The sequence below is a fragment of the Nyctibius grandis genome, chromosome 2 (genome assembly GCF_013368605.1).
Source record: "Nyctibius grandis isolate bNycGra1 chromosome 2, bNycGra1.pri, whole genome shotgun sequence".
Lineage (NCBI taxonomy): Eukaryota > Metazoa > Chordata > Aves > Nyctibiiformes > Nyctibiidae > Nyctibius > Nyctibius grandis.
This window is the reverse complement of record NC_090659.1, coordinates 49,189,141-49,206,203: the sequence shown is the minus strand read 5'-3', so window position 1 is coordinate 49,206,203 and position 17,063 is coordinate 49,189,141. Positions and strand designations below refer to the sequence as shown.

Sequence of the window (17,063 nt, the reverse complement as noted above, 5' to 3'; positions counted from 1 at the left end):
TAGCAAAAAAAAAAAATAAAGCTGCTATTAAAATTAGAAAAAGCTTACCATTTTGTATGAGAAGAAAGAAAAGATCCTATGTGAGGTTGTATTACTAGACAGGACATTAAAATGGGTGCTTACTGTTGCAAGATAATTGGAAAACACTTAAAATAGGAACCTTGTTTCTGAGCATTCATTTTCTGTAGCTATATCCTATTTCACTAGCACCTATAAAACACTCAGTTATTGTGCAGACTTGTTAATTAAATGTGGGAGTGAGTTGGCTACAAATATTCAGTATCTCGACCTCCTCTGTAAGAAGCAGCACTGTTTGTGCAGTGATTCATTTAGTAAGTTAAACACCTCAGCAGGCACAGAAGACCCTGTAAAAAACACCAGATCCATTCATTCTACTGCTTGACCAATCTGTAATTACTTTTATAGCTCTACATTTTGCTTTGACCATCAGCATTTATGAAACTTAAACTCTATTTTTTATTAATTACAAACCTTCAGTTGGTTTTATGTTATCATTTTAAATCAATTGCATGCTTGCAGCTCAAGATATATGCAACATCTGCAAACACAATGTGTCCATGCACATACAGGACCAGCATTTTTAGCAAGGACAACCTACCAACAGCTGACTAAAAAGTAAAGTTTCATTTTTTTCAAATTCAGTAATGACAACTAAGTAAATTATTCGATTTTTATACCATCTTCAGTGCAGCAAACACAGTGCAAAGACCCAGTAGCAATTGCAATGACTTTCTTTCCTTGCAGTCCCTGCACTTGTCGTGGTCTTCTAACATGGTCATCAGATCCATGGCCTAACCGATGATAATCTCCTTTGCCCCTGCACAGAGAAGGTAAAACACTTCAAAACTTGTGTTTTAATTGTGGAAAAAACAGAACAACAGATTGTGTCTGATATTCGGCCTGCAGATGTATTTACAAAACAGTCCAATACCAAAATATTCTCCAAATATTCAACATTAATCACCTCTAGCTTGTATAACATGGATGTGATTCCACTGATACAGAAAAATTCTTCAACCTCCAATATGCTGTTCCTACTTATTTTATGTAGGTCCTTGTATCACTTATACCAGTAAATAGTACGTTTACTGACCCCAGAGACTGGAACTTGATCTAATGCCATGCAAACAAAGGGGCAGAAGGATGTTGGGAAGGTATTCTGTTCAGTCTTTTTGAACACTTAAGTCTAGTAGGTTAAACTACAAGATTTGGAATGGCGTAGGAAGATTAAGACAATGAACTAAAATCAAATTCTCAGACTACAGTCACCACAAGCTAGATACAGGCTTATACTTCTGCTAACCTCCTTGGAACTTCTGCATCTTGCAGTGGTCAATGTCTGGAATGACAGCTCTGTGCTTAGGCCTCCAAGACAAAATACTTTGATTTTTCATTCAAATGCTCCTCAAAGTGGTAGATTTTATTACTAATTAAGACAGAGGAACTCAAAAAGGTTTTTGATGGGGGAAAATCAAAACAGTGAAGGCAATATAACACTAATACCTGTTGCAGACAAGGTTACATCTAACACTGTCAAAATAATGAATACAAAATACTTACCATGTATATACTGCTCCAGACTTCGTAAGAGCCACAGAAAATTGTGATCCACACTCTACTTTAACCACTCCAAGGCCTGTGAGGGAATCAATCTAGGAAAATAACATCAAATGAAATCAAAGTTAACTAAGGAGGCTACAGTTTCATAGACTGCACTGTCTTAAGTAAACTATAATGTATGTCTATATGTATATTTATAAATTAAATGTGTATGTAGATCATTTAGCAGAATTCTACTCCTTTCATCTTTCTACCATTTACTACCTAAACGTTAAAAAGAAGCTCAGATTTGGCAAACAACTGAAGATCATCTCTAAGATGTTTTGCCAATAATTACTCAGCAATTGCTCCTTAATAGGAATGGGAAGGCTCTGTCTCCAAATACTCAGCATTAATCATCCCTAGCTTGTATGACATGGATGCAATTTTGCTGACACAGTAAAGATATTTAACCAGTACACTCTTCCTATTTATTCCGTGTAGGTCCTTATGCCACTTTACCATCAATCCTATGAGACTGATGATTGAAGAAATATAAACAAGCTATTTTCATATTGTGTTACATCATGCAATAAAAAAATGTTATTTGGGACAGGCTGGTAGACTTTGTCCATTTGGAAACAGAATGGGGACACTTGTATCCACTGTGCATGGTATACACAGTGACACTCACATACAACATCCGTCTTCATAACAAGTGTTGTAATTCAAATTAGATGGCCACATGGATTTCCTTTGTAACATATGAAGAAATTCGAAGTCAACCATGCACTCACATGAAAGGTTTATAATATAAAGTAAGATTACTTTTTAATCAATTGATACCCCTTTCTGGAATGAAGTTACGAGTTTAGCAGTATTACGGAAATTTATTAACACAAAGAAATAGGAAGATTTCTTGTCAACATCTAACGTTTCGACAGGAATCAAAATTAAAATGAAAAATACTGCTGGAACCAGCAACGTTCTCCAAAGAAAAAGCCTTCAAGTGCAACTTTAACAGCAAGCACAAAATTCAAAGACATGTCATTGCAGCCTACAAAGTCCATTCTTAACAACAATCAGAAGAATCCTGATGTCCCAGGATGGGTAGAAGTTTGCACATATTGACAAATCTGTCTTCAACATTCTCCATTAACCCCATGGTTTCTGAAACAATGAAAAAATTACATTCAAATACCTTCATTGGTACTTTGCAGCCATCACTGCCTCCTCTCCCAAGTTTTCCATAATCTCCATCACCCCAGGACCAGACTGTATCATCATCAGTCAGGCACAATGTCTGTGCATCTCCACTGCCACAGGCTATGTCAATCACACGGTAGCCCTGGAGAGCTTCCACCTGTAAAGAAATCACCCATTTTTGTTCACTAAAAGACTCAGTTATTTAGTTTCAAAAAATATGACAAACCCAACCTGGAGAGGTGCTTCACTGGAACTACGGGTCTGAAACACCACAGGAAGAAGTAAATAAAGGCAAGTCAAAGGGCTTTGCTCTTTTCAAGCATGATGTATTTTAAATACTGGATTATTCTTTTTAATTGGTGAACTAGTTAAAATTTTTTGACTGAAAAAGTCAAGGAAAACAATTCATACAAAACACAAGGCTATCAAAGACTATACTCTGTTGAAATAATTTCAGGCTCTCTGGGTGAGTATTGTATACAGTAAGAAAAAAAAAAAAAACAACTTATTTTCAAATACTCTTCTACTAGTTTACAACTTTCTAGCCCTTGCACCCTAACCTGAATTTAATCAACATCTTTTGAAATGTTGCCATCTAGTGATGAAGTATGGTATTTGGATTCACAAAGTAAAAGGTGGTGAGCCACACATATCCCATCCTCCCCATCATCAACCTTACTTGAAATAGATTATAGGTAGCACATCCATCATCCAAAGCAGCATGGAAATTCACATACTTCAACTCACATATAGATTATCTATTTTCATACTAACCAAGAACATGGAAGGGGAAAAGATGTATAAAGATGTATAGCAAAGGTGGGTAGACTGTTTTTTTTGGGGGTAGGGGAACGAGAACATCTGGATACAGGTGATAAGATCCCAAAGTGGACTAAGAATGTATGATACCTCATCCCACAAATTCAAGCACTGAAAGAAGTTAATGTTTGCATAAACAGAAATATATGCTCAGAGATATGAATAAAAACAACAAACTAACGCTCACTAATGTAATCTTATCCTTTGCTGTATTTTCAGCAAGAGAAAACAGGTAGCAAAACCAACTCTCATTTCAAAGGCAGGGCAGTTTTCTTAATACCACTAACATGAAGCTCTTACAGTCTAGTTCACAGGAGTACGACAGTCTGAATTACAACTTGTCAGCTAATCAGTATACTCATTCTCTCTACATTCAGTACTGTCCAAGTTCTCAGATCTATCACTTAAGAATCAAATGGGAACAGCTATCTTCTTCATCAATAATTGCTTAACTCAAGGTTTTTTAGCAAATAACAATTAAATGCTTCATAATTACTGAGGTTAAATTCTTATTAACTTCTTATATACTTCAGTAACTCAGTATTCAATCATGAGAATTAAGAGTATAATTATTATGTCAGGAAAAAAAGCGGTTTGCAAGTGACTAAGCGGCTATCACTGTAATCACTGGTATATTTTCCAGGAACTAAACAATGAGGGGACCCAGTGAAACTACTCCTGTGAAGGTGTAAACTGCTGGGGTGTGGGGTGTTTGATTTGGAGTTTTCTTTAGGTCTTCTCTAAGACAAATTCCTTCCAAGCTGTTTAGTGACCTCTCGCAAAGTTTTGCAGCCCCACTTTCACTTTATTCTTCCAATCCATTCCTGTTTTCTAAAGCAACTGTTCATTTCTTACAAATACATGCCACCATTTTGCCCTTTCACTCCTTATATGCAGAAATGCAAAAAGTTACGAAACAGGAAGTAAGAACTGGACTGAGACTGTATAGAACTCCAGAGGTTTCTTACCAGTTTAGGTTTCAGTTGGTCCTCACTATCTCCATGCCCAAGGCGTCCGTATCTTCCCTTTCCCCACGTAAAAAGGTCTCCTGCAGCTGTAATACACGCACTGTGTGCTCCTCCAGCAGCAATGTCGACCACTTCTATACCTCTCAGAGATTCAATTACACGAGGACGATCACAAGGGCTGAAATGAAAATATTTGTCTTGACAGAACTTTTAAAACAGACCATTCACGTTCACCAATGTATGGAGAGGTTTTTAAAATGAGCATGAGGATACCTAAAATAACTGAGTATTTGCTTTTCCTCGAGTATAATACCCTAAAGAATTATGTTTAATTAGTCATTCAGAAATATTTGTAGAGACCTATAAAAGCTAGAAGTATTTTACCATACGTTATACTAGAGTATTACAGGTAAGCAGAAACTACAAAACCACTTCCATTAAAATCTAGACAAAGCAAAGCATTTACCCTGAAAGATCAGTCCAATTTAAGAGACATTATCAAAATTTCTAGCACAAAATGTACTGTTGCCCCCCATGGACTTCAGCATTCCTTTTTCTTTTTGGATCAGAACATTCTCATCTTTAACATAACAGAACTTCTCCTTTCATGTAGGCAACAATGCATACGGAAATCAGAATCAGAATGGCAGTTTTGCTCCTTAAAGCCCAAGACAAATCCCAAAGGAAAGCCACTAGACTTTAGCACCCACAGATGTGTTAGAACACAATATGTAATTACAGAAATTAGAGTAACTGTTTATCTGAAAAGTATTTTGTGGTTCTTCAATTTAAAAATGTACATTTCCACATCACTACTTAACACTGACTTGTACATATAGAATTACTCATACAACACTTCAAACACACAGCAACTATAATAAGTATCCATTAATAGTTTTTAAAAATAACATTTCAAAGTGTTACTTACCTTCGGTTTCCATGACCAAGTTTACCATCTTCTGCTTCACCCCAAGAATAAACTTCTCCCTCAGAAGACAATGCCAAACAGTGCTTTCCTCCCGAGTTCACTGCAACTTTCTTTATAAACACATGTTGAATGGATTCCAGTAAAGTTGGAGTAGAAACTGACTCTGTTCCTCCAATTCCAAGCCTACCACCTGCTCCATATCCAGTGGCATACAGCTTTAAAGTGAAGAATAAAATTTAATTTTGTTTGCCTCTTGAAGAACATTAACTAGAGCTGTAGAGAAGAATTCTTAATGAATGTATACTGGAATACAGTTAAAGGAAAGCCTCAAAAAACAGTTTCTTACATGCCTCTATACCTTCTTCTGGAAAATAAGAAATATTTTTAAATACTTCACAAAAAAGATCGTGAAAATATGGCTACATTCAAGTCAATATGAACTGTCACTGGCTTAATGGATTTCACTTTAAATCCTAAGGCTGATTTTGTAAAAGTATCAAGAAACCACAGCTTTGCGCGATAGTATTACAAAATCACCTATCACCTGTAGGTCTCTTTCAAGCAGCACTATTCTAGTTTTCTTTCTTCTGTGGAATATGCACACCTGAACACAGTTGCTTCTTCCCATCCCATAAATATAGTTTTAAGTACTACTTTTCACTCTCTTTTTGTCTATCTGAAAGTAATTTCTCTCAACAGAATGATGTCAAGCAGTGTCATTAATCTGTCCCTTACCCTTCTGTGAATCATTAACAAGGATGATACTGACTGCTGAGGACAGAATCATTACAGTATCTTACTGATGTTCTCGATCACATCTTTAACGCAAAGCTGCCATCTGTATCAAAATACAGACTTTTCCAAATTTGTGAATTTATTTTTTTCTCCTATACCTGACACTAAACCTCTGCATGCTGCTTCTTTTCACTCAGGATTTAAGCATCTGCTAATTAGATCCTGCAATACTTAACTTACAGGCATTTAGCCAACTGTGAACAATCACAGATTCCAGTTACATCTCTCCCCTGTCAGAGAGACATAATCACCATCACATTTTACTGTCTGTCCTGTTTTATGGGACTCCGTGAGCATGTTACTTACATTCAGCTTTGTTTTCCAAAATCCAATCACAGTTTTGAATTGAGAACTAAAATACACGTCTTGTTCCATGCTTTTAATGCTATAGTACCCTGAATTCCTAGACTGCACTAGCAGAGTTGATATAGTTCAGTTTCTTTCAAAAAATAAAAAAACTCAAAACAAAACAAAAAACATCTGTGCTATGCACATTATTTTTTATTTAGTCAAACCCATTTTGACTGAGGATAAAGTATTTCAAGGGAGTCTAACAAACAATCATTTGTTGTATCCTTACTTTCCCATCAGCTGTCACTGCAAACAGAGTCTGTTCACCACCAATTAACTGCACTGGTCTAAGGGTAGCAAGAGCTTCACACGGAGTTGGGACTTTGACTTTTGCCCCTTCAATCCCACCAAGTTGTCCTCTGTGATTATGACCCCAACCATAAATAGTTCCACTGCCTCCAGCTGAAAGTGTCCAATCATCGGGTCGTCTGCAGAAAATGCAAAACAAACAAAATTTTAAAAGAGCTTTTAAGAAGTCACCAAAAAAATGCAGTTTATAATTGTACAACAACAAAGCATCACAAGACCAAACCAATGACAGTTGAAGGAAATAACCTATTCATCCACTGGACAAGTTGCTCATCCTGTTCTCTCTTAAAGACATCATGGCACTCATGAAGAACATCCATATTTTCATTATCTGCCATTAGTTCTCGGATTTTCTTTGCCACCTGTAAAATATTTTGGATTAAACAAAATATTCAAACTATCAGTTACTCCTACCACAGCTGGCATAAAATACTTCAAACTCAGTATATCTTTTTAAATGAAACACTTTCATATGTTCCATGAACCATTTAAAATACTGCTGTAGTACCTCATCAAGGAAAAGGCGAGGTAATGGTGTCCTTTTATCAAGAGCCACTGCAACCCTGGATGCCATACAGTATCTCCTGAACCAGGCCCATTTGTGTGTCTCTGCACAGCAAGGGAGAGTGTCCAACTCCAGATCACAAGCAAGAGCCACAAGCACCTGCAGACAATCAAAAACCAGAGATGTATCAAAAATGTGTAATAAAAAGTAATATGCATTTGACATAGCTGAACAGCTCGCAGACCAGTAGGGCCTGAACACAGTCTCAAAGACATGTAATGGGCAAGGGACATTAAGCGCCATCTTCATTACCCTCATTGATGGGGCAGCATCAAGGGTACCTGCACTATCTCACATGGTTATGTATCTAATTTCCTCTTCCAATCCAGAAATTTTCACAAACCCCCTGTGAAAAACACTCCTAGATTAACTAACTTTTCTGTATCAAATGACATATGCTGAACTTTTTACCTTCCATTTCTAAACCGTCTCCTTCCTACAAATAAAACAATTTTCAATTTGATTCAATTTCAAATCAATGTTACGGATGAAGATTGTGAACAATGGATTACTTCTCTGTATAAACTTCTACATATTTTAAGCATTTCTTTCCCTTGAGATAGATAAGTCCTTTTAGTTCAACTTTTACTACATGGGAGGCTTTTTCAGCCTTTTATTCTTGTTCCTCTTCTCTAGACTTCCTCAGCTTGTTTATTTTTATTTTGAAGTACAGGGTCCACAACTGAACAGGCTTTCTTTTAAAACATTCTTATTTGTTCCAATTAGATGTAAATGAAACCTTCAGAGTATTCAAATAAATAAAAAAATAAAAATATGCAACACTCCTATTACGACAACTCAGAAATCACATCTCAAGAAGCGTAGTCTACTGTACTTACAGGATGTTTTTCTGACCCACCTACCTCTGCCTGGCTTGGTACTCCGTATTCTGTATTTGTATATTTGAGTCTCCTTTTAGAAGTAGTATTCTGATTTTGTCAGAAAATATTTCTGATATAGGACCAGGTGAGCTTACCATGTCTCACAAAAAAATCCAGAACTGTACTAAGGAATTCTTTACTGATTGTACCCCATTACCTTAAAGAAAGGGCTGTGGAGCAATTGTTTGCCACCTCTCACAATGGGGTCCTCATAGTCAAACTGTCGCTGCAAAGCTTCTGGAAGACCTTTAACCAAAGCAGCTAAAGCACTCCCTGTGAAACTCTAGAGAAACCACAGAACTAGAAGGTTAGTCTTACTGTACGTATTACAAAAAGTGCATTATTTAGATGACCATGACAAAACATTAATAACTTCCCAAACTACAGTTAGCTATGTGATGCATCATTTCCATGCATTTCCTAATACAAAAGTTTTTCTACCACTTTTTGGCAAATCCAAAACCACATCTATACAGTATTGGAATTAACCTTTTTTTTTTTTCTAAAATGCAGTACCTTTACAGACTTGCAGACCTGTGCAAGAAGCCCATTCATTTGCACATCTACTATTTTGCCATTAACAAAAAAAAAAAGTTGTACATCAGGGCTAGCATTTTAATGCTTCACATGCATCTTAATGTGGAAAACGTGAAGAGGAGAGCATCCCTGCCTTCTTACCAAAGCTCGTGTTTCTCCATCATTATCCCCTAGAATCCGGTTGATGTTAATAGACTGGCCAAATTCTGTTGTGAGCAGTTTCCGTAGTCTCTGCAAGGCCCACATTCTGTGGCCAGCAGCTAAGGAAACATAAGCACACAAAGAACATAATTACTTAAAATAATCATTTTAACTTCAAACAAATAGACTTAATTTTAAGACTACACCTACCTAAGGCACTCAGTTGTGCACAAGCTGCAAGAGAAGCTGCCAAGCGAGGAACTATACTCCTGTTGGAAGCAAAATTTAAGCGAAAATCCAACAAACACGTAACCAAATCCATTGAGGGACATGAAAGAATGCAACGATCTGAGAGGAGGTCTTTAGGGCCTGCAAGAAAAAAAAAAAGCAAAAATAACCAAAAAAAAAATGTTGGGGAAGATTTGTCCTCAGACTGAAACAAGAACAGAACATAGGCAGGATTTAGCTGACCAAACACAGCAGTCTAGAGTGGCCAGTTTGCATCCAAGTTGGTCCATTCCACCTCCCTTTGAAGGGATTGGAAGAAAGAGGCACTTTTATGATATAATTCACCTAAATCCAAATCAGATGGATTAAGAAAAAAAAAACAAACCAGAATTTCAGATGAAGTGTGCCTTAAAAGTGTCCTCTCTTCACTGATGAAGAGGCAAACTAGAGTGATTACAAAATATTTTTATCTCTTATGCAAGTGCATCTTTAAGGACTTAGTTGAAAATGTTTTGTAAATATAAATGAAAATCTTTTCTTAGTATGAATGTAAATGAACTATTGAACTTTGGCATGTAAATATCATGCAATAAATGCAACTGTAAAAAACAGACAAGTAAATCTATTCTCTGGCCCTTCTGTAAATGTCATATACAATACCTTACCTGCAGCTGGCATGATAGGGTAAACAGTGAATCGCCATCCCCATCCATTCACAGACCCATCACTGATAAACTTCCACTTCAGTTCATCCCCTGGAATTCGCAATTCACTAGACCAATCTGACCACTCACGACCTGTTACAGTGGGTAATATGAATATATTTATCTATACTGTCTGAGCCAATGCAAGTCACTCATCACTAGCAACTTCCCTCCATGGTTACATATTATAAACATCACATAAATGCATTCAAGAAGAAGAAAAAAAGCTATGTGAAGCACATGAACGTAACTAAATGATGTTAAACTAATGAAACTTAAGTCTTAAACAGTTCAATTAGCACCACTAACAGATAACCTCAGTGCTTTTAATACCACATTCAAAAGACAATTATGAGATCTTACTAAAATCCATTGTCCTATTTTCAAATTATCTTCTCATATTACAAAAATATATAACAACATATACATTAAATTAAGCTTTACAGTTTTTTCCAACCAGGAATCCAATCAAAAATATCTCAATAATGAAATGCATGCGCATCTGAAACAGTTTAGGGAAAAATGGGTCAACAGTAAAAGTCTACGTCATGACTGCTCAGAAATGTTAAGCACAGACAGTAACTACAGAGACCCTTGCACATGATGTAATGTATGGGTAGGTTCAATGTAAAATTTGATGAGATTAAAATATTCCTCTAAAATCTACTGCAAATTAACAGTACTTAAAAATGAAATCAGAGATAATAGAATAAAAGATGTGAAGATTTCATGTAGTGTCACGTACATAGGCCAGAGTAGAAAACAGAAAGAGAGAGCCTAGATATTCTTTTGGGAGTTCGACAGCAGAAGAGCATTTGTCTTGACTGTATGAAAACTCAAATTTCTTTAAGTGTTACTTGAAAAAGAAAAAAGCTAACAAAACAAGTATCCTTTTCCAATTGTGCTCCAATTTGTTAAAATACACTTTCATTACACAGAAATTCACATATGTTGGCAGGGGTGCTAAACACCGATTTTTTTACACTCTAACTTAGGAAGTTAGAGTGTAACTTAGGAACTGTGCACTTAGGAAGAGCACGACCACATGCCTTTGAGAGATTCTCTATATTCAAAGATGCAAGATCACTCTTACATGTCTGTGTCTAGATTCTATATCTTTTTTAGTTTAAAACAGTATCAAGTCACATAGTTTTTCCTCTTTTTTTCTTGGCATATCCCTCACAATAGGTGGTACATTTCATTCAGCACTGAACAGTAAATCACACAAGACATTTTTGAAAAGCACTGGCTCTCATAACCTGATCGGACGGAAACAATTCTGTTGACACCATCCATTATGGTGAGTGGATCATGACGCCGCTCTGTAGAACACTGGCGATCAAATTCTACCCTCAGTCCCTCAGCACCTAAATAGCAACAAAGAGTTTACACATTTCTACAGAGCAATCAATACCACAAACAAATGCAGCATTTTCGAAATCCACATGAAATCACACACAGTTGTTTGGAAGCCATAGCGCTCATTAATAAAATAAGTTCCTTTGGTTTAATGACACTATTTGTCCATAATTTTTTCTCTCTGAAAAGCTTACATCGTAGCAAGCTCATCTCAGTAGGGGCTAGCAGACAGAAGACTATATTCAGAACATTCCAAACTAAAGCTGCAACACACAAAAAAAATGTCTGTTTACAGTTAAGGCAAATAGCTCTTTGTTGCCTGTATCTTTTGATAAGTACTAGATAACATACGGAAAGAAGCACTGAATGAAAGGACAGCGTTAAAACAAAGAAATATTTCCCTAATGTTCAAAACTAGAAGATAGGAGTTCAATTACTGACCCTGAAAAAGACTCAGTCCTTCTCAGCTTCATAACTGAACAAAGAACAGCAATGATATACAGCTGCAGTCACAGCCAGTGAACCCAAAAATGCGTATGTCACAGGATCGAGATGTTCATGCAGTATGTAAGATTTTAAGAAATACTTTATAACAGCAACAGGACACATACATAACATGGCTTTAGAAGTTCAATACACAGTTTTGCAAGCTAAGGAAAAACTCTATGCCTGCAGGTTTGAAATTAACTGATTTTCAGTAACATAACTCTAAGAATTCTATACCTGGTATTTTAACTGTGCCACTAGAAGATGTATCATCAGTGTACGGATGGCTGCTTTCCACCACAACCGGTTGCGAAGAGAGGCGACCACTTTGTGAATCAGTTGCTACATCTTCTAGTTCAGTAACACAAAGCTCCAACAACATATCAGCAACCTAAGAAAAGAAAAATATACACTTTATGAAAAGTAAGTTTGATGAGTCCAAGAAATCTAAGCCAACTACCATTATTCCCAAATTTAAACTAAATAAATAAAGCAATCACTTGTTTTCTGAATTCCGATTCCTAAACCACCATATTAATTCAAAACTACTCTTTTTGGTGTTGTTAAAGATAGAAAAACTCCTAAAACTAAAAGCCAAACAACGTACTGCTGACAGCGGCGGCAGCAGCGACAGAGACTTGAGGTTAGTGCGGGGGCGAGGGCGGCATCGCGCTGTAACCGGGCGGTTTTCGTACTCTTGACCCCCCTGGAACAGCAGCCCGAGCTGCTTCCCCCCCACCCTGGACCCGGAGGTTCCCGGCAACGAATCAGGAGAGGAGGGGGCGTAGCCGGAGGCACCGCGGGCGATTTAAACGCATCACCCCCTGTTGATTGGGGGTGGTGATTGATTGGGTGATAAAAAGCCTTCTGGAGGGCAGGGACTAGTCCCTGGCCAGAGGGGAGAGGGAGACTCAGCAGTGACTGGGTGAGTCAGCAGTGACTGGGTGTGTCCCAGGCAGGAGAGGCCGCAGCAGTTTGCAGCTCGTTGGGGAGGGCGCTGACTCCCTCCCAGTGCACAAGACGAGGAACGTGCCAAGGAGCTGTGAACCAGGGGTGTCACCAACAGGTATTTCTCAGCTCAGTGAAAGAACAATGGTATCTACCTGGCAGAAGAAGACCAAAATGGATGTGGGAACCCAGACAGAGCTCCCACGGAAGGAGGCAGTGGTGCAGGTCACAGGCTGCAGGGAATACTACAGTGTCTCTGTGGTGTCAGGGGGCTGTGTGCACTGTGAGCAGGTAGATGATCTGCTCGGCCGAGCGGCACAGCTGCAAAGCCAGGTTGAAAGGCTTCAAGCCGAAGTAGAAAGGCTTAGGAGCATTCGGGAGGCTGAAATGGAGATAGACTGGTGGAGCCAGGCTCTGCCCTCCCTGCAACAAAAATGGGAGCACCAGCCGGAGAGCTCCCAGGATCGAGGGACACCTGTACTCTGCCCCTCTCAGGTGGAAAACAATAACCTAGAGGAGAGGAGTGAGTGGAGGCAAGTCTATGGCCGTGGCAAAAGGCGAGTGCCCTCCTTGCCTACTTTGCCTCCACAGGTGCCTCTGAGCAATAGATATGAAGCCCTAGTGGAATACAGCCGGTCCAATGGGGATGTGGTGGAGAGGCAACCTATATCAGAGGTCCCACCACAGTCAGAAAAACCTGACAGGCGTATAGCTACCTCCTCCACAAGGAAGAAGAGAAGAGTTTTAGTGGTTGGAGACTCCTTCCTAAAGGGATCTGAGGGCCCAATATGCAGAGCTGACCCCCATCACAGGGAGGTCTGCAGCCTGCCTGGAGCCCGAATCAGGGATATCACCAGGCAACTCCCCAACCTGGTGAACGCCACAGACTACTACCCCCTGCTGATCTTCCAGACAGGTGGGGAAGAAGCTGCATCCCGTAGTCTGAGGGGGATGAAGAAAGACTACAAGGCCCTAGGACGGTTGGTGAAAGAGTCTGGGGCACAAGTTGTTTTCTCCTCCCTTCTTCCATTTTCAGGTGATGACGTGGGATGGAATAGTAGGATTCTCTCTATTAATGCCTGGCTACGAGACTGGTGCTACAGGCAGGGCTTTGGGTTCTTTGATAATGGCTGGTTTTATAAGACACCAGGCGTGACCGTAATACATGGGAAAGGTTTATGTCGTAGGGGCAAAAGTGTTCTGGGACAGGAATTAGCAGGGCTCATTCGGAGAGCTTTAAACTAGATTCGAAGGGGGATGGGGTAGTAGCTGGGCTTGCACCACTGGGGCAACGCTCTAGTGTTGAGGTAGACCAGGAGGCCTCCCATCCCCCTGGGGTGAAATCGGTGTGCTCAGCTCGCTCCCTGAAATGCCTGTACACCAATGCGCGCAGCATGGGGAATAAACAGGAGGAGTTGGAAATCCGTGTTCGGTCGGGGGGCTATGATTTAGTGGCAATCACAGAGACTTGGTGGGAAGCCTCGCATGACTGGAATGTGGTCATGGATGGCTATGTCCTGTTCAGGAAAGACAGGCCGCTAAGGAGAGGTGGTGGAGTTGCTCTTTATGTGAGTGAGCAGCTAGAATGTATTGAGCTCTGTCCAGGGGCGGATCAGGAGCGAGTTGAGAGTTTGTGGGTGCGAATTAAGGGGCAGGCTGGCAGGGGTGATACTGTTGTGGGTGTCTATTACAGGCCACCGGATCAGGATGAGGAGGGTGATGAGGCCTTCTACAGGCAGCTGAGAGCAGTCTCTCAATTACAGGGTCTGGTTGTTGTGGGGGATTTCAACTACCCTGATATTTGCTGGGAGGCCTACTCAGCCAGCCATCCTCAGTCCAGGAGGTTCCTCCAGTGCATTGATGATAACTTTCTGATGCAAATGGTGGATGAGCCAACTAGGAGAGGAGCGCTGCTGGATCTTATCCTCACTAACAAGGAGGGTCTGGTTGAAGAGGTGAAGGTTGAGGGCAGCCTTGGTTGTAGTGACCATGAGATGGTAGAGTTCAGGATCTCATGTGGCAGGAACAGAATAGCTAGCAGAATCACAACCCTGGACTTCAGGAGGGCCAGCTTTGGCCTTTTCAAGCAATTGCTAGGGGAAATCCCATGGGACAGGGTACTAGAAGGTAAGGGGGCTCAAGATAGTTGGTTAGCATTCAAGGACTGCTTCTTCCGAGCTCAAGATCAGAGCATCCCAACAAGTAGGAAGTCAAGGAAGGGTACCAGGAGACCTGCATGGTTAAGCAGGGAACTGCTGGGCAAACTCAAGTGGAAGAAGAGGGTGTACAGATCATGGAAGGAGGGGCTGGCCACTTGGGAGGAATATAAGTCTGTTGTCAGAGGATGTAGGGAGGCAACTAGGAAAGCTAAGGCCTCCTTGGAATTAAACCTTGCAAGAGAGGTCAAGGACAACAGAAAGGGCTTCTTCAAATACATTGCAGGTAAAGCCAACACTAGAGGCAATGTAGGCCCACTGATGAATGAGGTGGGGGCCCCGGAGACAGAGGATAAAAAGAAGGCAGAGTTACTGAATGCCTTCTTTGCCTCTGTCTATACTGCTGGAGGCTGTCCTAAGGAGCCCTGGACCCCTGAGGCCCCAGAAGAAGTCAGGATAGAGGAGGAATCTGTCTTGGTAGATGAGGGCTGGGTCAGGGACCAATTAAGCAATCTGGACGTCCATAAATCCATGGGCCCTGATGGGATGCACCCGCGGGTGCTGAGGGAGCTGGCGGAAGTCATTGCTAGGCCACTCTCCATCATCTTTGCTAAGTTGTGGGCAACGGGAGAGGTGCCTGAGGACTGGAGGAAAGCGAATGTCACTCCAGTCTTCAAAAAGGGCAAGAAGGAGGACCCGGGTAACTATAGACCGGTCAGCCTCACCTCCATCCCCGGAAAGGTGATGGAACAACTTGTCCTTGGTGCTGTCTCTAGGCACATCAAGGATAGGGGGATCATTAGGGGCACTCAGCATGGCTTCACCAAGGGGAAGTCATGCTTAACCAACTTGATAGCCTTTTATGAGGACGTAACCAGGTGGATAGATGGTGGTAAAGCTGTGGATGTGGTCTATCTCGATTTCAGTAAAGCGTTTGACACGGTCTCCCACAGCATCCTCGCAGCTAAACTGAGGAAGTGTGGTCTGGATGATCGGGTAGTGAGGTGGATTGTGAACTGGCTGAAGGAAAGAAGCCAGAGAGTGGTGGTCAATGGGACAGAGCCCAGTTGGAGGCCTGTGTCTAGTGGAGTCCCGCAAGGGTCGGTACTGGGACCAGTTCTATTCAATATATTCATTAACGACTTGGATGAGGGAATAGAGTGCACTGTCAGCAAGTTCGCTGATGACACAAAACTGGGAGGAGTGGCTGACAAAATGGAAGGCTGTGCAGCCATTCAGAGAGACCTGGACAGGCTGGAGAGTTGGGCGGGGAGAAATTTAATGAAATATAACAAGGGCAAGTGTAGAGTCCTGCATCTGGGCAAGAACAACCCCATGTACCAGTACAAGTTGGGGACAGACCTATTGGAGAGCAGCGTAGGGGAAAGGGACCTGGGGGTCCTAGTGGACAGCAGGATGACCATGAGCCAGCAGTGTGCCCTTGTGGCCAAGAAGGCCAATGGCATCCTGGGGTGGATTAGAAGGGGTGTGGTCAGCAGGTCAAGAGAGGTTCTCCTCCCCCTCTACTCTGCCCTGGTGAGGCCGCATCTGGAATATTGTGTCCAGTTCTGGGCCCCTCAGTTCAAGAAGGACAGGGAACTGCTAGAGAGAGTCCAGCGCAGAGCCACGAAGATGATTAAGGGAGTGGAACATCTCCCTTATGAGGAGAGGCTGAGGGAGCTGGGTCTCTTTAGCTTAGAGAAGAGGAGACTGAGGGGTGACCTCATTAATGTTTATAAATATGGAAAGGGCAAGTGTCATGAGGATGGAGCCAGGCTCTTCTCAGTGACATCCCTTGATGGGACAAGGGGCAACAGGTGCAAGCTGGAACACAGGAGGTTCCACTTAAATATGAGGAAAAACTTCTTTACAGTGAGGGTGACCGAACACTGGAACAGGCTGCCCAGAGAGGTTGTGGAGTCTCCTTCTCTGGAGACATTCAAAACCCGCCTGGACGCGTTCCTGTGTGATATGGTCTAGGCAATCCTGCTCCGGCAGGGGGATTGGACTAGATGATCTTTCGAGGTCCCTTCCAATCCCTAACATTCTGTGATTCTGTGATTCTGTAAGTTTCCAGTAAGTAAATGACAACACAAATAATTGCTTTCCCTTACAGAATAAA

The 17,063-nt window shown here is 40.9% G+C and overlaps 1 protein-coding gene across 5 annotated transcripts in view; it reads right to left on the bottom strand.

The window, feature by feature from the left end:
• The window catches only part of HERC2 (HECT and RLD domain containing E3 ubiquitin protein ligase 2), a 119,746-nt gene that overhangs the window by 17,077 nt on the left and 85,606 nt on the right, over nt 1-17,063 (bottom strand). For 4 of the 5 annotated variants that reach the window (XM_068395633.1, XM_068395634.1, XM_068395636.1 and 1 more), the window contains exons 70-83: nt 12,075-12,228; nt 11,252-11,359; nt 9,954-10,085; nt 9,271-9,429; nt 9,061-9,179; nt 8,540-8,665; nt 7,445-7,600; nt 7,183-7,298; nt 6,857-7,055; nt 5,482-5,696; nt 4,554-4,731; nt 2,762-2,923; nt 1,582-1,673; nt 699-838 (exon numbers count right to left, since the gene is read on the bottom strand). In XM_068395633.1, the coding sequence (XP_068251734.1) occupies nt 699-838; nt 1,582-1,673; nt 2,762-2,923; nt 4,554-4,731; nt 5,482-5,696; nt 6,857-7,055; nt 7,183-7,298; nt 7,445-7,600; nt 8,540-8,665; nt 9,061-9,179; nt 9,271-9,429; nt 9,954-10,085; nt 11,252-11,359; nt 12,075-12,228 (2,056 nt within the window). The remainder of the gene's footprint in view (nt 1-698; nt 839-1,581; nt 1,674-2,761; nt 2,924-4,553; nt 4,732-5,481; nt 5,697-6,856; nt 7,056-7,182; nt 7,299-7,444; nt 7,601-8,539; nt 8,666-9,060; nt 9,180-9,270; nt 9,430-9,953; nt 10,086-11,251; nt 11,360-12,074; nt 12,229-17,063) is intronic. The other variant, XM_068395635.1, reaches the window with a different exon arrangement.